Source organism: Rana temporaria, chromosome 2 (assembly GCF_905171775.1).
Source record: "Rana temporaria chromosome 2, aRanTem1.1, whole genome shotgun sequence".
Taxonomy (NCBI): Eukaryota; Metazoa; Chordata; class Amphibia; order Anura; family Ranidae; genus Rana; species Rana temporaria.
The window spans coordinates 489,537,100-489,563,349 of record NC_053490.1 but is presented as its reverse complement, the minus strand read 5'-3'; the positions used below and the strand labels follow the sequence as shown (position 1 = coordinate 489,563,349).

Here is a 26,250-nt window from a genome sequence, read left to right as displayed (position 1 = left end):
ACTTACTTTGCATATATAAAACCACCTTAGTGTTAAAAATACGTACTGCACTGACTCAGAACATCAGCATAATAAGCTACCCTGGGCAGAGATAATGGGCAACGAGAAGTCAAAACTTGCCGAACAGCAGCAAACTATTTGTTCAATAGGCAATGACGCTGCAGGATTTAGCAAACATCAGTAATTTTGGATCACTTCTGTAAATTAGAAGCTGCTTGTATTTGTGCATGCAATGTTCTTTTCCATTCCTTATTACAATTGAATTAATCCAGGCCAGGCTTAATTGCATTTACATTTCTTACATTTGGCAGTCATTACTTCAGAATTCTAACACTTCCTAATATATTTTGGAGAGAAGTTAGTGAACATCTGTACAAGGTAAACACGCAGGGAATTCTTCAGCTTAGAAATGTGTAAAGAAATGTAGTACACAAATGCACTTACAGTCTGAAGGTTTACTTTTTAGAATAATAGGAAAGTATTGTGTTATTGTTGGTATTTTGTTTAGTATGTTTATGTCTAAAAAAAACTAAAATGTTACAATATAACTTGTTTACAGTCAAGTTAATATAAATAACTAATTTCTCTCTTTACCTGTTAAATTTGGGCAAGGTCATATAATGTTTAGGTCCAAGGAAGAGAGCAACCAGCTTTTGCTTTGCTCTCTCTTTAAAAACAAAACATAGTGCTCTGTGACCAGTGTCATTGTAATCCCTGTATTTTATTTTTAATTGTGAAATAAAGATTGGGATACCAAGGAAAGGAAAGTTGGGATACCAAGGAAACTGGTCAGATGCATTTTTTCTCTCCAACTGACCATGTGGTGGTGTTGTTTGTTAGATGGACCAATGCCTTTACACATTAAATTAAGTCTTAAAGCGGTGTTTTGCCCACCACTACAAAAATTAAATGTCAGCAGCTACACATACTGCAGCTGCTGGCTTTTAATAAATGCACACTTACCTGTCCTGGAGTCCAGCGATGTTGGCACCTGACAGCTGATGTTTCCATCTGCTGTCCATCAGCTGACAGCTGATGTTTCCATCAGCTGTCAGGTGCATGCCACCGCCATTGTGGATAAGTGAACCCTACAGTGTAGCATTACGGCCTCAAGCCGCGAACCCTACTGTGCATGCGTGAGGCTCCGCTCTTTTTTCCTAATACCTTGTCAGTCTTTTTTTGTTTATAGAGCAAAACCGCAGAGGTGATCAAATACCAACAAAAGACAGCTCTATTTGTGGGAAAAAAAGGACCTCAATTTTGTTTGGGTACAGCATCGCATGTCAGTTAAAACAAAGCAGTGCCGTATCGCAAGAAAATGGCCTAGTCAGGAAGTGGGTAAATCTTTCTGGGGCTGAAGTGGTTAAAAATATTCCACAAATAAAAAGTTTGTTCGTTAAGAGTCGGTGCCATATAGATATGTAGTCTTTAGTTTTATATTTTGAATTTCCTTGGTAGCCCTGTAAAGTAGATATTTTTATAGTAGTTGTTTCTAGATTTTTTTCTGCTTTAGGCTCCAGATGTGGGTTTAAAAAAGAATTTTTCAGCCTGCCCATACAACAGAACAAAAAGATGATAAGAATATGTTAGTAAAGCAAAGTCTGAAAACTTTGGGACAAGGCCAACCAAATATGAAAAATTGTTCCAGGAATTCTATTCTCTAAAATATAAAAGCGAAGACTTTAGAATACATTTAACTAATAAAATTAGTAGGATGTACCATCTAATCAGTAAGATTTTTTTTTTCTCCTAGGGTCATCAGTAAATATATGGACAGTTTGAAAAAATCAGATTTTTACACTTTCCGCAAATGTCCGTGATGAGCATCGGCATTGGTCCAATTCCAAATTAACCACATAAAGTCGTTTGTTGTTAGATGAAGACAGGCACTGATTAATCACTTCATTACTGGGCACTTACAGTAAACCCCCTTCGTGCCCAGACCAATTTTCAGCTTTCAGCCCTGATGCATTTTGAATGACAATTGCGCGGTCATACAACACTGTACCCAAATTATATTTTTATAGTTTTTTTCCCACAAATAGAGCTTTCTTTTGGTGGTATTTGATCACCTCTATGGTTTTAATTGTTTGCGCTATATACAAAAAAAGACAGAACATTTTGAAAAAAAAACACAATTTTTTACTTTTTGTTAAAATAATATCCCAAATATTTTTTCAAAAAATATTTTTTTCTTTGGTTTAGACTAAAATGTATTCTTCTACATATTTTTGTTAAAAAAACGCAAATAGCGTATATGGATTGGTTTGCGCAAAAGTTATAGCGCCTACAAAATAGGGGATAGATTTATGATTTTTTTTTTTTTTTTTTACTAGTAATGGCGGCGATCTGCAATTTTTTTTGTCAGGCCTGCAATATTGCGGCGGACATATCGGACACTTTTGACACAATTTTGGGACCATTCACATTTATACAGCGATCAGTGCTATATAAATGCACTAATTACTGTATAAATGTGACTGGCAGGGAAGGGGTTAACACTAGGGGATGAGGAAGGTGTTAATATGTATTCCCTGGGTGTGTTCTAACTGTGTGGGGGAGGGGGACTGACTGGGGGAGGTGACCGATGCCGTGTCCCTATGTACAAGGGACACAGATCGGTCTCCTCTCTCCCTGACAGGACGTGGAGCTCTGTGTTTACACACAGAGCTCAACGTCCCTGCTGTCACCGCCGATCGCGGGTACCTGGCGGACATCGCGGCCTCCAGGCACACGCATCGGCTTCCCAGCGATGCGCCAGGCACAGTGTTTCCCCGCTGCGCGCCCCCAGTGGCGCGCATGGGGAATGTAAACAACAGGACGTCCAGGGACGTCCACCCGGCACTTGAGAGCCGCGTTGTGGACGTCTTTCGTCTACAGCGCGGGTCCCAAGTGGTTAAAGGGAAGAGATACCATATGTCTAGATTGCTTATCGAAGTGCTTGATAAAGAGAGATATTTTGGGGTTGATTTACTAAAACTGGAGAGTGCAAAATCTGGTGCAGCTGTGCATGGTAGCCAATCGGCTTCTAACTTCAGCTTGTTCAGTTAAGCTTTGACAAAAAAAAAAAAAAACTTTCTATGCAAAGCGGCACCAGATTGTGCACTTTTCAGTTTTGATAAATCAACTCCCTTTTCTTCATTATCATAGGACATAAGTGCATTCATTAAAAATTAAGAAAAGTAAACTTAGATTTTCTGGACAACTATAGTTTATACCTAATAGTTTATAGCATCTATTGATAAATTACTTTCAGATGTGTATAAGCCTGAGGTTTATTAGTAGACTCTAATTTGTCTACCATTATTTGGAATGGAGGGAGACCTGTAGTGATGTGAGGATTTTGAAGAATAGGAGTAAATGGAGAATGAAAGGATTCGACTTGGGTATAATCAGCCTGCCCATACGATAATTGAATCTCAGGCATTCCCTGCTGAACCAGTTGAATTTTGATCCATGTATAGCTAGCTTTAGAGCAGAAATAAAGAGTACAAATTTAGCTTGGTGGAATTTTGCAGTCTCTTTGTGTATTTTACTGACAGCTCTTCATACAGTGTCATTTTCAGGCACTGGAGGTAGAACTAACATTAAAGCACCTTTCAGACTGCTTAGATGCAAATGCCACAGTCAGAAATATATAGAGGCTTTGTAAGGGAATCCCTGTGAGACGTCTAGTGTGCAGATATGTGCATTTTATGCAAGAATTTGTGTGCATGCACATGCGCAATTGCTGTTGGGGCTATTTAAAGGATACTCATGTCCATGTTTTGTGCTGACTGATCTTCAGCTGTTCCCTGTATCCTTCGTTTATCCTCTATAAGTCCCTTGTTGCTGACCCGGCTTGCTCCTGACATGATCTTGGATTCTGCTTTTGACCTGTCCTTAATTCCTGACCGAGCTCCGTTCCTGACTTCAGCTTTGCTCAAGAGTTTTAGGCAGGTGTGAAGAAATGCTGTAAAGCAAAAATGCTTTCCAAAATAATTATTTTAAATGTTTATTTTTATCAATTTGCAAAATACAAAGTGAGCAAACAGAATATAAGGGTAAATTAAATCCATATTTTTTTGTACACACAATACGGAAATCAGATGGGAAAATTCATAAGACGAGCTGTCTGATGATTTTCGGTTTGTTAGCACGGTGCTTTTCGACAGCTGATTTCACCTTTTCGTCAGACCAAAGCTGGATGTGCAGACTATAACATTTTTGTTGGATGTTGTGAACTCAATGTCCGATTTTTGTTTCATTAGTATGCTTTTCGTACGTAAAAAATTGTAAGAGCAAGACTATGTATGCTCAGAAACTAAAGAATACATACAAAACTATTCAACACATTACGTCACTTCTGACATTGTATTCTGTTGTACAAAAATGTTCATATTGTTAGTAACCTCTTCACTTTCGACAATCAGACTAGCATGCCACAAAAATTGGATGTTCGGTTGCCTGAAAATGTAAGCGTGTGTACGAGGATTTACACTTGCACACATTGTACACTTGCACAAAGTCAGGGATTGTGTAGGAGTCAGGTGTATGTAGGAGTCAGGTGTATGATTAACCAGTTACACCAAGTAGGTGCCAATGATCATCAATTTCTTATGTAGGTTGATACACCTGTGTAGGAGGCTTAAAACTGAGTGAACAACAGCCAAACTCTGTTACTAAGGTGAGGTTGCTGAAGACAGTTTCATATCACAGGTCATACACCATGGCAAGACTGAGCACACAAGGTAGTTATATTTCATATACTGTGCTGCATGTGGTCCCCCAACTCCCTTTATACTTGAACTGCAGTTCTGCAAAAGTTTAAAATTTGTTCAGAATCAATGGAATCTTCAATGCTGGCAGATATTTATCCATCATGCCATACCATTAGGGAGGCGTGTGATTGGCCCCAGATTTATTCTGCAGCAGGACAATGACAACAAACATACAGAAGGGCCAATGTCATTAAAAACTATCATTAGCTTGATGAAAAACAAAGGGCCAAATCCACAAAGATCGTGCCTAACTTAATTTTTTCCATCTAAGTTACACTGCCTTAAAATTTCTACCTAAGTGCCCGATCCACAAAGCACTTACCTAGAAATTTTGGGCTGTGTAACTTAAATTCCGCCGGCACAAGGCGTTCCTATTCAAATGGGGGCGATTCCCATTTAAATTAGGCGCGCTCCCGCGCTGGCCGTACTGCACATGCTCGTGACGTCATTTTCCCGACGTGCATAGCGCGAAATGACGTTACGCCGAGCTTTGTGGATTGCGACGGGTCAATAAAGTTGCGTCGGGAAAAAAAAAAGATACGGCGGGAAAAAAAAATTCAAAATTTAAAAAAAATCGCGTCGCTGGACAGAAAGGTCTGCTTTTACATGGTGTACTAACTTTACACCTTGTAAAAGCAGCCCTAATTTTGCATATGCAAACTAAAACTTACGGAGAAAAAACAAAGCTGAAAAGCTTCGTGGATCTCTGTAAGTGCTAATTTGCATACCCGAGGCGGCATTTCAACACGAAATGCCCCCAGTGGCGAATGCTGTACTGCATCCTAAGATTCGGCAGTGTAAGTCCCTTACACATGCCGGATCTTCTGCCTAACTATGGAAAACTGATTCTGTGGATCAGTTCCATAGTTAGGAACAGGGGGCCAGATCCACAAAAGAGATACGACGGAGTAACTGCTGTTACTCCATCGTATCCCTTGTCCTAACTTTGGAACTGATCCACAGAAGCAGTTTTCCAAAGTTAGGCAGAAGATCCGGCATGTGTAATTGAATTACACTGCCGGATCTTAGAAAGCAGTAACGCATCCGCCGCTGGGGGCATTTCGAGTCGAAATGCCGCTTCTAGTATGCAAATTAGCACTTAGGGCGATCCACAAAGCTTTTCAGCTTCGTTTTTTCGCCGTAAGTTTTAGTTTGCAAGTGTAAAACTAGGGCTGGTTTTACAAAGTGGAAAGTTAGTAACACCATGTAAAAGCCCATTCAAGCGACGGCATTTGGTATGCATTCCTGAGGGAGAACTCCACGGCAATTTGTAAAATCAAAACCGGCATGGGTTCCCCCCCAGGAGCATACCAGGCCCTTAGGTCTGGTATGGGTTGTAAGGAGACCCCCCCTACGCCGAAAAATCAACGTAGGGGGTCCCCCTACAATCCATACCAGACCCGTATCCAAAGCACGCTACCCGGCCAGCCAGGAATGGGAGTGGGGACGAGCGAGCGCCCCCCCTCCTGAGCCGTACCAGGCCGCATGCCCTCAACATGGGGGGGTTGGGTGCTCTGGGGCAGGGGGGCGCACTGCGGGCCCCCCCACCCCAGAGCACCCTGTCCCCATGTTGATGAGGACAGGACCTCTTCCCGACAACCCTGGCCGTTGGTTGTCGGGGTCTGCGGGCGGGGGCTTATCGGAATCTGGGAGTCCCCTCAAATAAGGGGGCCCCCAGATACCGGCCCCCCACCCTAAGTGAATGGATATGGGGTACATCGTACCCCTACCCATTCACCTGGAGGCAAAGTGATAGTTATTAAACACACAACACAAGGGTTTTTAAAATCATTTATTAGTCTGCTGCGGAGGCCCCCCCTGTCTTCTTTAGCTCTAATACCAGGGAGGGCTTCTTCTTACGCTCTCCGGGGGTCTTCTCTGCTCTCCGGGGGGGGTTTCTTCTTCCGCTCTCCGGGGGGGGTCTTCTCCGCTCTCCGGGGGTCTTCTTCTATCTTCGCCGCTCTCCGCTGTTGACTCGGCGCACCCCGATTCTTCTGCAGCTGTCTGTGCCTTCTCCTTCAGCGCTGGCTGCCTGCTATCTTCGTGTGTTAGCTCAATTACTAGCAGGCAGCCAGCGCGGTCTTCTGTGACGTCATCTTCTTCTATTCTCTTCTTCTCCCTTCTTCCGATGTTGACACGTCGCCTCTTCTCACTGCAATGATGGAAGCGCGCCTTGCATCCCATTTATATAGGCATCACCGTCCCATCATGCTCCGGTAGGTACCCACGTGGGTAGGCACCCACCACGTGGGTACCTACCGGAGCATGATGGGACGATGATGCAGAAGATGACGTCACAGAAGACCGCGCTGGCTGCCTGCTAGTAATTGAGCTAACACACAAAGATAGCAGGCAGCCAGCGCTGAAGGAGAAGGCACCGGACAGCTGCAGAAGAACCGGGGTGCGCCGAGTCAACAGCGGAGAGCGGCGAAGATAGAAGAAGACCCCCGGAGAGCGGAGAAGACCCCCCCGGAGAGCGAAAGAAAAAAAACCCCCGGAGAGCGGAGAAGACCCCCGGAGAGCGGAAGAAGAAGCCCTCCCTGGTATTAGAGCTAAAGAAGACAGGGGGGCCTCCGGAGCAGACTAATAAATGATTTTAAAAACCCTTGTGTTGTGTGTTTAATAACTATCACTTTGCCTCCAGGTGAATGGGTAGGGGTACGATGTACCCCATATCCATTCACTTAGGGTGGGGGGCCGGTATCTGGGGGCCCCCTTATTTGAGGGGACTCCCAGATTCCGATAAGCCCCCGCCAGCAGACCCCGACAACCAACGGCCAGGGTTGTCGGGAAGAGGTCCTGTCCTCATCAACATGGGAACAGGGTGCTCTGGGGTGGGGGGGGGCCCGCAGTGCGCCCCCCTGCCCCAGAGCACCCAACCCCCCCATGTTGAGGGCATGCGGCCTGGCTACGGCTCAGGAGGGGGGGGCGCTCGCTCGTCCCCACTCCCATTCCTGGCCGGCCGGGTAGCGTGCTTTGGATACGGGTCTGGTATGGATTGTAGGTGGACACCCTACGTCGATTTTTCGGCGTAGGGGGGGTCTCCTTACAACCCATACCAGACCTAAGGGCCTGGTATGCTCCTGGGGGGGGAACCCATGCCGGTTTTTTATTTGAAAATTGGCATGGAGTTCTCCCTCAGGAATGCATGCCGAGCGACGCTGTCAAATTTTTTTTTTTTCCCGACGCAACTTTTTTAAGCCGGCGCGATCCATAAAACTCGGCGTAACGTAACTTCACGCATGCGCAGTACGGCCGGCGCGGGAGCGCGCCTCATTTAAATGGGACTCGCCCCATTTGAATAGGAACGCCTTGCGCCGGCCGGATTTAAGTTACTCAGCCTGAAATTTCTAGGTAAGTGCTTTGTGGATCGGGCACTTAGGTAGAAATTTTAAGGCAGTGTAACTTAAATGGGATTTTTTAAGTTGCGCCAGGTTTTTGTGGATCTGGCCCAGGGATACGACGGCGTAACAGCAGTTACGCCGTCGTATCCCTTTTGTGGATTTGGCCCAAAGAGTCCCGGAAATGCTGGCTTACTCCCCACAGAGCACTTATTTTAACATCATCGGCCCGGATTCAGAGAGCAGTTACGACGGCGTATCTCCGTATACGCCGTCGTAACTCTGAGTTGCGGGTTAGTATCTATGCGTAGATTTCCCTAAGATCCGACCGGCGTAAGTGTCTTACACCGTCGTATCTTAGGCTGCATATTTACGCTGGCCGCTAGGTGGCGCTTCCGTAGATTTACGCGAGGAATATGCAAATTAGGTAGATACGCCGATTCAGAAACGTACGTCCGCCCGGCGCATTTTTTACGTTAGGCTTTTTCCGGCGTAAAGTTACCCCTGCTATATGAGGCGTAACCTATGTTAAGTATGGACGTCGTTCCCGCGTCAAATTTTTTAAATTTTACGTCGTTTGCGTAAGTCGTTTGCGAATAGGGCTGTACGTAAGTTACGTTCATGTCTAAAGCATTGACGATTTGCGGTGTAATTTCGAGCATGCGCACTGGGATTCTTTCGTGAACGGCGCATGCGCGGTTCGTAAAAAAATGTCAAATACGTGGGGTCACAATTAATTTAGATAAAACACGCCCACATCATCCACATTTGAATTAGGCGGGCTTACGCCGGACCACATACGTTACGCCGCCGTAACTCAGGGCGCAAGTTCTTTCTGAATACGGAACTTGCTCCCTAATTTACGGCAACGTAACGTATCTGAGATACGTTACGCCCGCCGATAGATACACCATTGTATCTGAATCTGGGCCATCAAGTCTGTCTGCAATTACATGAAGAGACAGAAGGATTTGAGGCACATCCACAGAAGATCTGTGGTTATTTCTACACAATTTTTCTAAGAACCCACCCACGAGTTCCTTCAAAAACTGTGTGCAAAGTGTACCTAGAAGAACTGGTGCTGTTTTGAAGGCAAAGGGTGGTCAGACCAAATATTGATTTGATTTGGATTTCTCTTCTGTTCATTTACCTTGTTTGTTTTTTTTTATTTATTTTAGTAGTTGGTGTAAAATAAAAAATTTTGACTTCTATTTCTCAAAGCTTTCTTAATTTACATCATTTTTCACACCTGCTTTAAACTTTTGCATCGTACTTTATATTGATTTTTTTTGAAAACACACCCTCACACAGACAGCCTAAGTGAAGTCTGTAAATATTTGTTCAAAATAATTGTTTTTCTATTCGAGCATTTTACATCAACTGCTGTATCATTCACTGCAAGTTACATGGTGTTCTTCCTGACATTTGTTATGGAAGTAAAGAAAATATTCACAATGTACTGATGTTGAAAACTAAAGGACAAATACAGATGCACAATGTAACCTTCTAACAATGGTTTGTTTCAAATTCATTATGTTGGCATTCACCCAATATCCTGGTTTGATTTGATTTGCCCTGTGGGAGCTTAGTGACTTTAAAATGTATTTATGGTTTTACAGATTTTATAGAGGTGAACCGGCAAAGAGAATCTTCTGAAAACTCGATGCATCCTATTGGTTAATTAGTGTAAATTAGGGATGGGCCGGACACCTACCGTTTTGGATCACAACAAAACATGCGAACAGGCAAGAAATGTGTACGAACATGCAAGCCCTATTAAAGTCTATGGGACACGAATATAAAAAATCATTGATCATTTTAAATTGCTTATATGCAAGTTATTGTCATAAAAAGTGTATGGGACCCGGGTACTGCCCCAGGGGACATGTATTAATGCAAAAAAAAACAAAAAAAACAACAACCGTTTTTTCAGGAGCAGTGATTTTATTAATGTTTAAAGCGAAACAATAAAAATGTAATGTTCCTTTAAATATTGTGCCTGGGGGTCCCCTTAGTCTGCCTGTAAAGTGGGCACATCTGTGTGATGTGTACAACAGTGCCGCAGCCAAATTACATTTCTAAAGGAAAAAATGTCATTTAAACTTGCTGTAATGCTGTAATGTATTGCCAGCTCCCTGCAATATAGATGAAAAATAAAGGATTTTATTTTAAAAGAAAACAGCATGGGTCCCCCCATAATCCATACCAGGCCCTTTGGGTCTGACATAGATTTTAAGGGGAACTCCACGCCAAAATTTTAAAGAAAATGTCCATGGGGTCCCCCCAAAATCCATACTAGACCCTTATATGAGAAAGCAGCCTGGCAGGCCAGGAAAGAGGGGGAAAGCACCCCCCACCTTAAGCCATACCAGGCTGCTTGTCCTCAACATAGGGAGGGTGCTTTGGGGCCCCCCCAAAGCACCTTGTCCCTATGTTGATGGAAACAAGGGATTCATCACCACAACCCTGACCTATATGGCTTATATACAAGTTATTGCCATTAAAAGTATATGGAGACCCAGGTACTGCCCCGGGGGACATGTATCAATGCAAAAAAAATTTTTTAAAGCGGCTGTTTTTTCAGGAGGAGTGATTTTAATAATGCTTAACGTGAAAGAATGAAAATGAAATATTCCTTTAAATATCATGCTTGGGGGGTCCCCTTAGTCTGCCTTTAAGGTCCCCCCCAAGCATATTGATGGGGACAATGGCCTTGTCCCCACAACCCTGGCCCGTTGTTTGGGGTGTTTTCTGGTGGGGGGGATCTGGAAGCCCCTTTACATTTGACTCGCATATCGGGCCCATCCCTGGTGTAAATATGAACCAAAGCTCAGTAATTATTTCTGCAAAAGGCTAGAAAGTATAAATAACTAACTGTTTGCTATGATCTGTAGTGGAATACCAGGGGGGGGGATGATTCCTCGCCTTTATCACTGTACTGATTGAATACAAAAACTCTCTGTTTTCATTATAGACTTTAATTTAGACCCAGTAATGTCATCATTGGGTCTTTGTGCTTCTTGATGGTGGGAAATGACAAAAGGTTGCTGGGTTGCTGAAACCGTCACAGTATCTAACCTCAGTACTCCTCTCAAGAACTCTCATGTCATATGCAAGCAATGAAATAGTCCTTGGAAATGAGTTATAAATAAACTATGAAAAATCAAAATGAATGTCAGTCTCGAGGAATAGAGCTTCCCAAGCCACATTTGCATACAGACTGCCCTAGGTAACATCCACATATGATGCCGAGCCTGCATGATTGAAAGAACTGAAATTAAATGAATGGGAGGTGACAGGGCAGGGATAGTAAGGCTGTGGAAGAAATGGCCATATGATGATGAATGTTTTGCAGTCAGGAAATGTGGTGGGCTCTGTCTGACTTCCTTTAGGTCTGTAAAGATAGATTTTTTTCTAGAAGGTTCTAGATTTCCAAAAATTTAAGAGTGCAAAATCTGGTAGAAATCAATAATTTTCCATATTTATTTTGTCAAAGCTTCATTGAAAAAGCTGAAGTTAGAAGCCGATTGGTTACCTTGCACAGCTGCACCAGATTTTTCACTCTCCAGTTCTAGTAAATCAACCCCGTATTTTGCTTTCTGCTGACTGGCATATTTGTCTGAGAGAAGAGTCTTGTATGCAGCAGACTTTTGGCTAATGATGCTCCAGCAGGAAAGCAGAAGGAGACAAAGGTAATTGTTCAAAGATGTCACATAATATAGTGAATGGTGTACCTAGGAGATATCACCTTTCCTCCTTTGGAAAGAGCTATCCTCGGCAGCATGCAGATCTTGTTTTCTGGCAAGAAGCCAGGTGCTTTATTGGACACACTTCTGTACATTGATGCAGCCTGGTACTGAAATGGCACCTAGTACAAACATGTTTGCTTTTCTGCTTGATAATAGACTGTTGCTGATGAAGAAAATGTTAAAATTTTCATCACTGTGCATGTGTCTTCTGTCATTTAGAGGCATAAAGAAACCTGTGAGAAGGTTGTAGTGGGAAGTCATGAGGGAGTGATGTGACTTGAATGACATGAGGCTGTTGTGGAGTATTGAAGATAATAATATATACTACAAGTGATGGAGGTATCTTTTATGCAAAAAGAAAGGTGCTCTTCCTGGAAAGTATGAGCTCAGGCTGTATAGAAATGGCAGAAAATGTTTGTTAAAGAGTAAGAAGGACAGTGAATGTGAAAACCTGCCCCCCAAGTACAGATGTTGGAATATCCAGAGATTTGGAATTCTGCCAAAGCCATATCAAAGATGCTAGAAGATGTCAGTTTTATAGACATTGATACGGCCTACTGAATTCAGGATGTATCCAGAGGAAAAGCCTAAATTTCCAATTTAATTGGAAAAGCCTGCATCTTTGGCTTTATTTTATGCTTAATATTATTGTATTGTTTTATCTTCATCTTACAGGGATTTTCCCTATACACAACAGGTATACATATATAATAACCATCTGCCAATACTAGTTGAATACATTATAAATTCTTACAGATCTTCAATGCATATCATCTTCATAAAAATAAAAATAAAAAATAAAAACAGAAAAAATTAAAATAAATATCTGATATCTGCTGGCGTCAAAAGGAAATATGCTCCATATCTGGTGGGATTGTCCCCCTGTGAGAAGGTTTTGGAAACAAATCTTTGACCTTTATGGAACATTAGTGGATATAACTATCTGTGCATCACCTAAAGTGGCCCTCTTAAACATGATTTCAGGATCCTTAAAGAAAGCAAAGGAAGATGTGCTCAGATACTTCCTTGCTGCAGCTCGAGCAGTTATCCCTCGATACTGGAAATCAAGGACAGTACCTTCCCTGGGGGAATGGGCAATAGAAATAGACCTTGCTAGAGATTTGGAAGGCCGGCTGGCACGGGAAATGGGAAGAGAAGAGCAGTTTTCCCATACATGGTCCGTATGGTCCGAGTTTAGAAAATCAGATGAATTGCCTATCTGGGTTAAAGGGAATCTTACCATTATGTACATTGGAGGGATCACTAATGTTTTTTGTTTTTCTCCTCTCTTTTTATTGTTTTTTCTGGCTTGGAATGCCGCTTGACGGGTATCCTAGACAAAGGTGGAAAGCCCTTTTCCTCCACTTTTTTTTCTGTTTTTTTTTTCTGTTTTTCTTTTTTCTTTTTCTTTTTATGAAGATGATATGCATTGAAGATCTGTAAGAATTTATAATGTATTCAACTAGTATTGGCTTTATTTTATAGGTGCATTGATGAAAAAAACTGATCAGGGGCTCATTCTGGCTTTACTTGTTGCATGTTTAGTAAGGTGGCTTTCACACTGATCATTTTTTCTTCTGCTTTTCCGCTAAAAAAAGCGGAAGAAAAATACATGATCATGATATCCTGTGGAACTCCTCACACTGGTCAGTTGTGGGTCAATTTTTGGGTCATTTTCTAAAATACTGCTTGCTGCATTTTCAGTGCATGAACCTCCCTCCCCATTGAAATAAATGGAAACAGTGTCAAAAATGCACTGCGATTGTGTTTTTGTCGCCTTTTTTGAGACATGTCGTTTTTTCATAGATGCAGTGGAGCAGTGTGAAACTAGCCCAAGTCTTTTGCAAACTTGAAATATTGGCAAATGCAGCTTTATTTTGGGTGCCTTTAACCACTTCCCGCACGGTCAAGAGCATATTGATGTCTGGGAAGTGATTTCATTATCCTGACTGGATGTCTATTGATGTCTATTGATGTCCTGCAGGATAACAGCCGCCGCGCACCCAAGGGGGCGCGCATCACGGCGATCGGTGGTGTGGTGTGTCAATCTGACATACCGCAACACCGATCTCAGTAAAGAGCCTCCAGCGGAGGCTCTTTACCACGTGATCAGCCATGTCCAATCACGGCTCATCACGATGTAAACAGAAAGAGCCGTTGATGGCTCTTCCTCACTCGCGTCTGACAGACGCGAGTAGAGGAGAGCCGATCGGCGGCTCTCCTGACAGGGGGGGTTTGCACTGATTGTTTATCAGCGCAGCCTCCACTCGGATACCCACACTGGACCACCAGGATGCCGCCCAGGACCACCAGGGAAACACCCAACATGTGGATGGTCAGGTAAGTCCCCATGGCCATTCACATGCACAAACAGAACATATGCCAATCAGTGCCCACAAATGGGCACTGACTGGCACCATCATGGCACAATTTGTTATGCCCCGCAATGCCACCCACCAGTGTCCATCAGTGCCACCCACCTGCCTTTGTTGCACACGATCGTGAAAAAAAAAATTGCGGTGATGTACAACACATACGACGGCACTATAAAGGGAAATTCCATTCGGATGGCGCCACCCTTGGGGCTACTTTTGCTGATTTCGGGTTAGTAAAAGTTTGGTGAGAGACGATTTGCGCTTTTTAGTCTTTGTGCTTTTCAGTCTGTTACAGCATGACAAATGTGCTATCTCCATTACGAATGCTAGTTTTACAAAAAAGAGCGCTCCCGTCTCATAACTTGCTTCTGAGCTTTGCACGTTTTTTTCACATCGTTAAAGCCTACACACGACCGCTTTTCACGACGTGCAAAACGACAACGTGAAAAACGACGCGAAAAAATAGAGCATGTTCTAATTTTTTAATGCCCATTTTTCACGTCATGAAAAATGCTCTGGAGCCCACACACGATTGTTTTTAATGGCATTTAAAAAAAATAGAATTTTTCACGTCATGAAAAACGGCAGTGTGTACGCAGAATTAGGCATGGTATATACATAGTTACATTGGTCCAAAGTGGACCAATTTAAAGCGGAGCTCCACCCTAAAGTGGAACTTCTGCTCATCGGATTCCTCCCCTCTCTGGTGCCACAATTGGCACCTTTCGGGGGGAGGCTGGAGTCTGGCTGCGGCCATGACGCAGCAGTGGCATCACCGCGCGGCTCCCTCATCCTCCTCCCCTGGCCGCCGGGCTAATTGGAGAGAGGATCAGGGCCTCACGCATGCGCAGTAGGGTTCCCGGCCTACTGCCAACATCGCTTAACTCCAGGACAGGTAAGTGTCCATTTATTAAAAGCCAGCAGCTGCAGTATGTGTAGCTGCTGGCTTTTAATATTTTTTCCCGGACCTCCTCTTTAACTACGTATATATCCATTCCTGGGATTCACCTTGCATTTGAGATTGCTTGAGATGATTTAGAGATCCTTCTGAACTCCTTCACAATTGCTTCTGACCTCCTTCTGGCCTACATCAAAGTTGCATCAGGGTGCTTCCAGCTACTTTTGCATTAAAATTTATATCACTTGTATTATGAGAAAACTATTGATGCAAAAAAATGCCCACATACTGTATACATGACCTTAGAATGCTACCTCCCAATAAAAAAGCCCCCGGCCTCTGAGATAAGCTCTGCTTCTCCACAGTGATTTCTGTTTTTCATTGTATATGGAAAGTGAATAAAGTGTAGAGTTGAAGGAGGCAGCTCAATACTACAAGACAAGGCAATACTCTCATGTTCTATTTCCCAGCACAATTTCTGATTGGTTATTGTAATTATTCTCGTTGCAGTACTTGCCCTAAAGTAGGAACAATCCTGCAGCATAAAGATTTTTATCTAATTCCTGATCACTTCAAAAAAGAAATAACCTCATTGACTTTCTTTTCATTGTTTGTCTTAGAAATGGAAGCGTGATCGTGGTTTTCAATGCGCTTTTTGCTCAAATTTTACCAAGCGAAAAGATTCAGACAGAATTGAGAACTGGGATTGAGAATAATAATTCTAATTTTACAAAGTGGTTTGAAATAGATGTCCAAAGTGTCATCATCGCAGGTAAGTACAATATGTTTGAGTTAGAGGGGGGTTTTTTATTTCATGTTTGCTTGCAAGCTATCACTGATTGAGGTCTGCCTCCCATTTGTGCATGCATATTTACTAACCACTTTGCTGGGCACTTTCACCCACTTCCTGCCCAAGCCAATTTTCAGCTGTCAACTTTGAATGACAATTTTTTTTCACACAAATAGATATTTCTTTTGGTGGTATTTAATCACCACTGGGTTTTTTTTTTTTTTTTGCTAAACAAACAAAAAAAAGACCAAAAAAATAATATTTTTTTGGGCACTAATAGGCAGCACTGATAGGTGACAATAATGGGCACTGATTGGCAGCACTGATGGACACTGATTGGCAGCACTGGTGGGCACTGCTGGGACTGCATCGATGATCAGGACACTGTTCATCAGTGCCCTGATTATAAGTGCTGATGTCCTTTTAACACAAGCTGTTTTTTTTGCTAGAAAATTTCTTAGAACATCCCAATATTATATACTAGCACCCTGGAGTTTAGGCAGGGTTGTTCCTAAATGTACCTGCAAGAAATAGCTACCTGGATAATTGTTAGGGAATAGGGATCATCTGATTCTCTTCTGCCACTAGGTTGCCAAGTATCTGGTGGCATTAGAAAAGAGAAAGGCATTGCAAGGTCAAATTATAGATATATGGGGTATCTCAGCCAATGGGCAGGGGTTTTCTTAAATCCCTTTGCCTGCTGGGAGAGCCTATATATTTGGATGGAGTCAGGTGATCGTGTTCGGTGCCACCTGGACGGCTGTCTGGGTGAACGTGTGTTGTATTGCCCGGGCTGCTAGGCCAGAGATTGGGCCTATCCCAGGCACATCTGGCTGCTAGGCTGTCTGAGAGCCTATCCAGAAGCAAGAGAGCAGGGCAGGGTTGGGATTGCGGGTTGCAGTCCAATTAGATATGAAAAGTTCTGCCGGCCGGAGAACCTGTCATGGTCAGAGGTAGAGGGGAAGGTGTCACCACTAATGTACCATCCACCTTATTACCAGGGACCACAGTAAGTAACTCAAGCAAGTACCGGTGTAGTATTCTCACTAACCCGGGACGGTGAAGAAACTGAAAACTTCAGTGGGTATCAAGCCAGGGACCCAGCCAGCAAAGTTGACACTTGCAGAGTAGCCTGTGTGTCAAGCCAGTGACCGAGCAGGCCAGTGGGTTGAAGCTTGAGAAGTATCTTAAGTGCCAAGCTAGGGACCCAGCAGAGAAGTGGGGGTGACGCTTGAGGAAGATACTACAGTGAAGATTGGAGGAGCTCAAGGGATTCAGTAGCAGATAATTGTCTACTATAGTGAGAGAGACTGGGAGCTCAGTAAGCTGAAGAACTACAAGAAGTGATTGTAGTAGAAGTGTAGGAACTGTTACAATTTGTGTTAGGAACTGTTAAAGACTGTTGCCATAGGATACAGTATTCCCACACATGCAGATGTGGCATCTGGCTGGATGCCTTTTCCTGCATGGCTGTCCTCCTGTTGAAGTCTCGGAGTCTGCCAATAAATCTTTCAACTACCTAAGGGGGTCCTGGCCATAACCCTCTCTCCCAAAGTTCTATTAAGAGAAATAAAAATCTATTTTGCATTCAAGAAGTGTCTGGCCCCCAATGCACTATGCCTACACCCAGTGATGACTTCACTTAAAGAAAAAAAAAAGTATGTAATAAAAAGGAAAGGTTTAAAAAATACCATTGTAATGTTGATGAGGGTGAAGGAGGAAACAGGGGTGACCAAATATAAGCAAATTCAACTTTTTTTTATGAAATGTATTTATCTGTTTTCAATGAAGTTAAGCCTTTATGAGCATATACTGTAGCTTGACTAAAAGTTTCACTGTAGTTTTCACTACAAGAACGCTGTGGTCCAAAATAATATAAGTAAAGAACAGCTATATAAAACCTGAAATTGTAGAAGTTCACTAATGCCCTGTACACACAATCGGTTCGTCTGATGAAAACGGACCGTTTTCACCGGACGAACCGATCGTGTGTGGGCCCCATCAGTTTTTTTCCCATCGGTGAAAAAAACTAGAACCTGTTTTAAATTTTTCATATGGTTTAAAAAACGATAGAAAAAAACGATCGTCTGTGGGGAAATCCATTGGTCAAAAATCCACGCATGCTCAGAATCAAGTCGACACATGCTCGGAAGCATTGAACTTCATTGTTCTCTGCACGTCGTTGTGTTTTACGTTACCGTGTTGGACACGATCATATTTTTAACCGATGGTGTGTAGGCAAGACTGATGAAAGTCAGCTTCATCGGATATCTGATGAAAAAATCCATCGGTCCATTTTCATCAGACAAACCGGTCATGTGTGCAGGGCATTAGAAGTAAGAGCATCATGTTTAGCAAAAGAACATGTTTCTAATCAACTTGATTTGTTCTTTTTGTAGATGCACTGTTTATTACCACAGCAAGTCCTTCCACATCAAGTCTAACCACATCAAGATTATCCACACTTGGTAGCAGAGCTACAACAGCAGGTGCAGGTTAGTAAAAAAATATTTAGAAAAAAAAAATGTTTATTGGGGAACCACTTTTTTACTAAAATGAAAGACCAGAAATATTGCTTTTAGAATATATGCAGGAGGAGGTATGATGACACAAAGACTAATGTAGACTTTGGCATTTAAGTCCTCTAGGCTAAGAATGCTGTGGGTGTTATTTATGAAAGGCAAATCCACTTTGCACTACAAGTGCATTGCAAGTGCAACTGAAAGTGCACTTGGAAGTGCAGTCGCTGTATATCTGAAGGGGACATGCAAGGAAAATAAAAAACAGCATTTTTGCTTTCACATGCTTGGATGATAAAATCAGCAGAGCTTCCCCTCATTTCAGAGCCTCCCCTCAGATCTACAGCGATCTACAGCAACTGCACTTACAAGTGCACTTTCAATTGCACTTGTAGTGCACTTGTAGTGCAGAGTGGATTTCCCCTTAGTAAATCAACCCCTATGTGTTCTAGTAAACACATTTCTTAATTCAATTTGATTGACAATAGATTTTTACCGCAACTGTGATATGCTCACCCTGCTTTCAACACTTCTACTCCAGGCCAATTCTGCCACTTCTCACATATATGTAAACATCTACATTTCTTTGCTAGAAAATTTCTTATATATATATATATATATATATATATATATATATATATATATATATATATATCAGCAAATTCCTGTTAGAAGTGGTAAAAGGGACATGATATAGGAGGTGGTCATAGGCTGTGCGGACATGGTGCAGGTGGACATGTCAGCAGCTGTGGACATGGTACAGGAGGACATGTCAGAGGCTGTGTACATGGTACAGGAGGACATGTCAGAGGCTGTGGACATGGTACAGGAGGACATATCAGAGGCTGTGGACATGGTACAGGTGGACATCTAAGAGGCTGTGGACATGGTACAGGAGGACATGTCAGAGGCTGCTGACATGGTACAGGAAGACATGGGAGAGGCTTCGGACATGGTACAGGAGGACGTGTCAGAGGTTACGGACATGGTATAGGAGATGTCAAAGGCTGTGGACATGGTACAGGAGGAGATGTTAGAGGCTGTGGACATGGTACAGGAGGACATATCAGAGGCTGTGGACATGGTACAGGAGGAGATGTTAGAGGCTGTGGACATGGTACAGGAGGACATATCAGAGGCTGTGGACATGGTACAGGAGGAGATGTTAGAGGCTGTGGACATGGTACAGGAGGACATATCAGAGGCTGTGGACATGGCACAGGAGGACATATCAGAGGCTGTGGACATGGTACAGGTGTACATGTCAGAGGCTGTGGACATGGTACAGGAGGACATGTGAGAGGCTTCGGACATGGTACAGGAGGACGTGTCAGAGGCTACGGACATGGTATAGGAGATGTCAGAGGCTGTGGACATGGTGCAGGAGGAGATGTTAAAGGCAGCAGACCTGGTACAGAAGGACATGTCAGAGGCAGTGCGGGCATGGTACTGGAGGACATGTTAGATGCTGCAAACATGGTATCAGAGGCTGCAGGCATGGTATAGAAGATGTCAGAGACTGCGGGCATGGTACAGAAGGAGATGTCAGAGGCTAAGACCTCACAGACAAGTGCCACTGCTCCCTTACATTTAAAAATGGTGCCACCCGGTGCCATTACGTCACTGCGCATGTGCCTATCTGCCCAAAAATGGCACATTGGCAGGCTTTCTCGAGTGGTGGCAGATGTGCAGTTGACATGTTGGCCCAGGCCCGCAGTCAACTTTTTTTACCGGCGCTGTTCCCAAACTCACTCATCCATGTCTTTCTTTATGGACCTTGTTTGTGCACTGGTGTGCAGTCTTGTTGGAACAGGAAGGTGTCATCCCCAAACTTTTCCCACAAAGTTGGGAGCATAAAAGTGTCTAAAATGTCTTGGTATGCTTATGCCTTAAGAATTTCCTTCACTGGAACTAAGAGGCCAAGCCCAACCCCTGAAAAACAACCCCACACCATAAACCCTCCTCTACCAACTGATTTGGACCAGTGCACAAAGCAAGCTCCATAAAGATATGGTTGAGCGAGTTTAGTGTGGTTGAACTTGACTAGTCTGCATAGAGTCCTGACCTCAACCTGATATAACACCTTTGGGATGACTGTGAGCCAGGCCTTCTTGTCCATATCACCTCACAAATGGACTTCTGGAAGAATTGTCAAACCTTCCCAAATACACACTCCTAAACCTTATGTACAGCCTTCCCAGAAGAGTTGAAGCTGTTATAGCTGCACAGGGTGGGCCAACTCAATATTGAACCCTATGGACGAAGAATGGGAAGCCATTAAAGTTCATGTGCATGTATATATATATATATATATATATATATATATATATATATATATATATATATATATATATATACACATACAGTATTGTGAAAAGGTATTTGCCCCTTCCTGTTTTTTTATTTTTGCATATTTCTCACACCTATATTTTAACCACTTCCCTACCGGCCCATAGTAAAATGACGTCCACAAAGAACCTCTGCCGTTCTGAGTGGACGTCATATGACGTCCTGGGTTTTGTGGGGGGATATCTGAATGATGCATGCAGCTAGAGGCATCATTCAGATATCCTTCTAAACTGCCGGCGATTCTGCACAACGTAAGAACGATCATAGCGGCGGTTCCGCCGCTAGATCGTTCTTACAGGCGGCGGGAGGGGACATCCCCCCCCTCCCGCCGCCATCCGGTGCTTCTCCGGGCTCTCCCGTGCCATCGGGGGCCCGGAGAACGAATCGTCCGGCGCGCGCAGGAAGCATATAGATGACTGGTGACCAGATGGTCACCAGTCATCTCTATGACCGTCGGAGGACCCGGGCGCAATGTGATGACGTCACGCCCGGGTCCCCGTAAGTAAACAAAGCCGCGATTGCGGCTGCTAAGCAACAGCAAGCAAGAGATCGGTGAATTTTTTTCACCGATTTCATGCTTTCCAGCCTGGAGGAGAGATGTGGGGTCTTATTGACCCCGCATCTCTCCATAAAGAGTACCTGTCACACACATTCCTATTACAAGGGATGTTTACATTCCTTGTAATAGGAATAAAAGTGATCAAAAAAAAAAAAAAAATTTAAAAAAAAAGTGTAAAAAAAGAAATAAATATATATAAAAAAAAAAAAAAGAAATAAAATTTATTTTTTTAACGCCCCTGTCCCCGGTAGCTTGCGCGCAGAAGCGAACGCACACGCAAGTCCCGCCGACATATGTAAACGCCGTTTAAACCACACATGTGAGGTATCGCCGCGTGCGTTAGAGTGCCAGCAACAATTCTAGCACTAGATCTCCTCTGTAAATCTAAACTGGTAACCTGTAAAAATTTTCAAATCGTTGCCTATGGAGATTTTTAAGTACCGAAGTTTGGCGCCATTCCATGAGTGTGCGCAATTTTAAAGCGTGACATGTTAGGTATCTATTTACTCGGTGTAACATCATCTTTCCTATTTTACAAAAAAATTGGGCTAACTTTACTGTTTTTTAATTTTTTTAATTCATGAAACATTTTTTTTCCAAAAAAAAGGCGTTTGAAAAATTATTGCGCAAATACCGTGCAAGATAAAAGGTTTCAATGACCGTCGTTTTATTCCCTAGGGTGTCTGCTAAAAAAACATATATAATGTTTGGGGGTTCTGCGTAATTTTCTAGCAAAAAAATTATGATTTGTACATGTAGGAGAGAAGTGCCAGAATAGGCCTGGTATGGATGGGTGTATAACTGCCCGGTATGGAAGAGGTTAATATTACGCAATGATAACCAGAGTAAATCCAAGATGCACTGGTTACTGTGAAAATGACACTGGCAGTGAAGGGGTTAACCACTAGGTGACGCTGTAGGGGTTAAGTGTTCCCTGCATTGTGTTTCTTACTGTAGGGGGGATGGGCTCTGTGTCACATGACACTGATCTCCACTCCGAGTACATGGAGCCGAGATCAGTGTCATTCTCACTAGGCAGAGCTGCCGACGTATATATACAGTGGGTGGTCCTTAAGCGGTTAAGTGAATAAAGTTGTTCAAACCTGCCTGGCCCTATGTGAAAAAATAATTGCTCCCTTACATGCTAAATCATGAATGAACTGTGATTAACCACAATTTTTTGGAAAGCTGAGTTAAATTTCACTTGCCACACCCAGGCCTGATTACAATCAAATCAAGATTGGTTTGAACTGATGTGTGTACAAGCTGGTAATGGCTTGTTTACACAAGACTCAAGTGACAAAATCCTTGTTGCTTCCGGTTTCTGACATCACACAGCAGAAGGAACTGCATCCATTCCTCTCACTGTGTCTCAGGAACCAGATGCCACCGGTTGTATCCTTGTCATGCCATGCCATTGCTAATTGCCATCAGTAAAGGCAGCGGCGGGAGGGACCCCTTCCGTTACCTGTAAATGTAATCCAGCAGCTCTTTAGACGCTCAGATTACTTTTATCAGCTTCAGAATTTAATGACAGCCTGCAGCGATGACCGAGATGTCACCCTTCCAATCCAGCATTGTACAGATATGTCGCTGGTCAGCAAGTGGTTAAAGGCAAACAAGTCAAATGGTACGCAGGACTCAGCCATTTGGCCCTATGTACAAATTTCGAAGCCAGAATGCCCTTTTTCTTTGTGCGTTTTTTGCATGTTTCCATATTCCCCAAGGAACTTCCAGAACCTTTTCATGCTTTTTCAGCGCACCTTTTGGCATGTGTCTAGCGTGTTTGCTGAACAGCAAAATGCACAGCAAAATACGCATCTGCCAGGGCCGGACTGGGAATGAAAACCAGCCCTGGAAATAATTTCATACCAGCCCCATAACATTATTATACCAGCCCCACAGCATAACGTCAGAGAGAGAGGGGGGTGCAACAATATGAAAGAGAGAGAGAGATGCAATGCTCTGCAGGACCAAAACAACTATAAATGCACATTTATTTTTACCTGAAAAAAAAATGAATAAAAAATCCACGAGAGAGAGAGAGAGAGAGAGAGAGAGACAGAAAGGGGACTGCAATGGTGAAAGAGAGAATGCAACGGTGTGAGAGAGAGAGAGAATGCAACGGTGTGAGAGAGAGAGAATGCAACGGTGTGAGAGAGAGAGAAAGTGCAACAGTGAGAGAGAGTGAGTGCAACAGTGTGAGAGAGAGGGAGAATGCAACGGTGAGAGAGAGTGCAACAGTGAGAGAGAGAGAGAGTGAGAATGCAACGGTGTGAGAGAGAGAGAGAGAGAGAAAGTGCAACAGTGAGAGAGAGTGCAACGGTGAGAGAGAGGGAGGGTGCAACAGTGAGTGGGAGGGTGCAACAGTGAGAGAGAGTGAGAGTGCAACAGTGAGAGAGAGTGAGAGTGCAACGGTGAGAGAGTGAGAGAGAGAATGCAACGGTGTGAGAGAGTGCAACGGTGAGAGAGAGAGAGAGTGCAATGTTGAGAGAGTGCAACGGTGAGAGAGAGAGAGTGAGAGTGCAACGGTGTGAGAGAGAGAGAGAATGCAACGGTGTGAGAGAGAGAGAGTGCAACGGTGAGAGAGAGAGAGTGCAACGGTCAGAGAGAGTGAGAGAGTGAGAGTGCAACGGTGTGAGAGAGAGAGAATGCAACGGTGAGAGAGAGTGAGAGAGTGCAACAGTGTGAGAGAGAGAGAATGCAACGGTGTGAGAGAGAGAGAGAGAGTGCAACGGTGTGAGAGAGAGAGAATGCAACGGTGTGAGAGAGAGAGAATGCAATGGTGTGAGAGAGAGAGAGTGCAACAGTGAGAGAGAGAGAGAGAGAGAGAGAGTGCAACAGTGAGAGCGAGAGAGAGAGAGAGTGCAACGGTGAGAGAGAGGGAGTGCAACGGTGAGAGAGGGAGTGCAACGGTGAGATAGAGAGAGAGAGAGAGGGTGCAACGGTGAGGGGGAGAGTGGGAGGGTGCAACGGTGAGAGAGAGTGAGAGTGCAACGGTGAGAGAGAGTGAGAGTGCAACGGTGAGAGAGAGTGAGAGAGTGCAACGGTGAGAGAGAGTGAGAGAGTGCAACGGTGAGAGAGTGAGTGCAACGGTGTGAGAGAGAGAGAAAGAGCAACAGTGAGAGAGAGAGAGTGCAACGGTGTGAGAGAGAGAGAGAGTGTGCAACGGTGAGAGAGAGAGAGTGTGCAACGGTGAGAGAGAGTGTGCAACGGTGAGAGAGTGCAACGGTGAGAGAGAGAGAGAGTGCAAAAGTGAGAGAGGGAGTGCAACGGTGAGAGAGGGAGTGCAACGGTGAGAGAGAGAGAGAGAGGGTGCAACGGTGAGGGGGAGAGTGGGAGGGTGCAACGGTGAGAGAGAGTGAGAGTGCAACGGTGAGAGAGAGTGAGAGTGCAACGGTGAGAGAGAGTGAGAGAGTGCAACGGTGAGAGAGAGTGAGAGAGTGCAACGGTGAGAGAGTGAGTGCAACGGTGTGAGAGAGAGAAAGAGCAACAGTGAGAGAGAGAGAGTGCAACGGTGTGAGAGAGAGAGAGAGAGAGAGAGAGAGTGTGCAACGGTGAGAGAGAGAGAGTGTGCAACGGTGAGAGAGAGTGTGCAACGGTGAGAGAGTGCAACGGTGAGAGAGAGAGAGAGAGTGCAAAAGTGAGAGAGAGAGTGCAACGGTGAGAGAGAGAGAGTGAGAGAGTGCAACGGTGAGTGAGTGCAACGATGAGAGAGAGAGAGAAAGTGCAACGATGAGAGAGAGAGAGTGCAACGGTGAGAGAGAGAGAGTGCAACGGTGAGAGAGAGAGTGTGCAACGGTGAGAGAGAGAGAGAGTGCAACGGTGAGAGAGAGAGAGTGCAACGGTGAGAGAGAGAGTGTGCAACGGTGAGAGAGAGAGAGAGTGCAACGGTGAGAGAGAGAGAGTGCGAGAGTGCAACGGCGAGACAGGGGGGTAGCAAAGGTGACGGGGGGGGGTGAACCATGCTATGGTGAGAGTCTGAGATGGTGCACCCCCCCTCTCTCTGTCACCTTTACTGCCCCTGCAAATTGTAATCTGTATAATAATCTCTCTCTCTCTCACCATTGCACCACCCCCCCGAGATTATTGTACAGATTACAATTTGCAGGGGTAGCAAAAGCGACAGAGGGGGGGGCACCATGCAGAGAGGGGGAGGGGGGAACCATGCAATGCCTGGTGAGAGAGAGAGATTGTTATAAAATTAAAATATGCAGGGGCAGCAAAAGTAGGTGACACTATACTGTGATTGCAATGTGTTCACCTGACCTGAGTTCCTGTGCTCCAACTTCGAGGGCGGCCGACGCCATTCACTCCTCCTGTGCCCTCACTTGTGACCTGCCTGCATACAGACATTGTGGGCGGGGCTGGCGCCGCACAGGCAGATGGAACTTGGAAGGGGAGATAGAACAGAAGAACCACAGCGTTCTGACGTTCTCCTGCTCGGCTCCTCCCCGCAAGGGTGACATGATCACGCTGATTCCTCCGCAGGCGTCGGATCCGATGAGAAGGAATATGTGGCGGCGATCATGGCGGCCGCAACCCGCCGGCTCGCCGCTTCTTTTCCTGACATGCATTACAGTGATGACACGCCAATCTATCCCTCCCTGCATAATTTATAAAGTTCGATGGCGGCCTGCGCTGTGGCGATGGCGGCCGCAGCAGCGGCCTGCGCTGTGGCGATGGCGGCCGCAGCAGCGGCCCGCTGCTGTTTTGTATGGGCTGTAAGCGAGACAAAAGCAGCCTCAGGGCACTGAATGCAGGCGGCCTACCGGGAATTTTCCCGGGATCCCGGTAGGCCAGTCCGGCCCTGGCATCTGCTAACCAAGTTAAGGGTACCATTAACAATCAATGGCACCGCAAAGATTATGCTCATTTTCAGCGCATTTCCTGTGTGTTTTATCACTCGT

The 26,250-nt window shown here is 44.3% G+C and overlaps 1 protein-coding gene across 1 annotated transcript in view; it reads left to right on the top strand.

The window, feature by feature from the left end:
• The window catches only part of TMPRSS15 (transmembrane serine protease 15), a 505,254-nt gene that overhangs the window by 60,407 nt on the left and 418,597 nt on the right, over positions 1-26,250 (top strand). The window contains exons 4-5 of the mRNA XM_040338815.1: positions 15,744-15,895; positions 18,313-18,408. Coding sequence (XP_040194749.1) covers positions 15,744-15,895; positions 18,313-18,408 — 248 coding nt within the window. The remainder of the gene's footprint in view (positions 1-15,743; positions 15,896-18,312; positions 18,409-26,250) is intronic.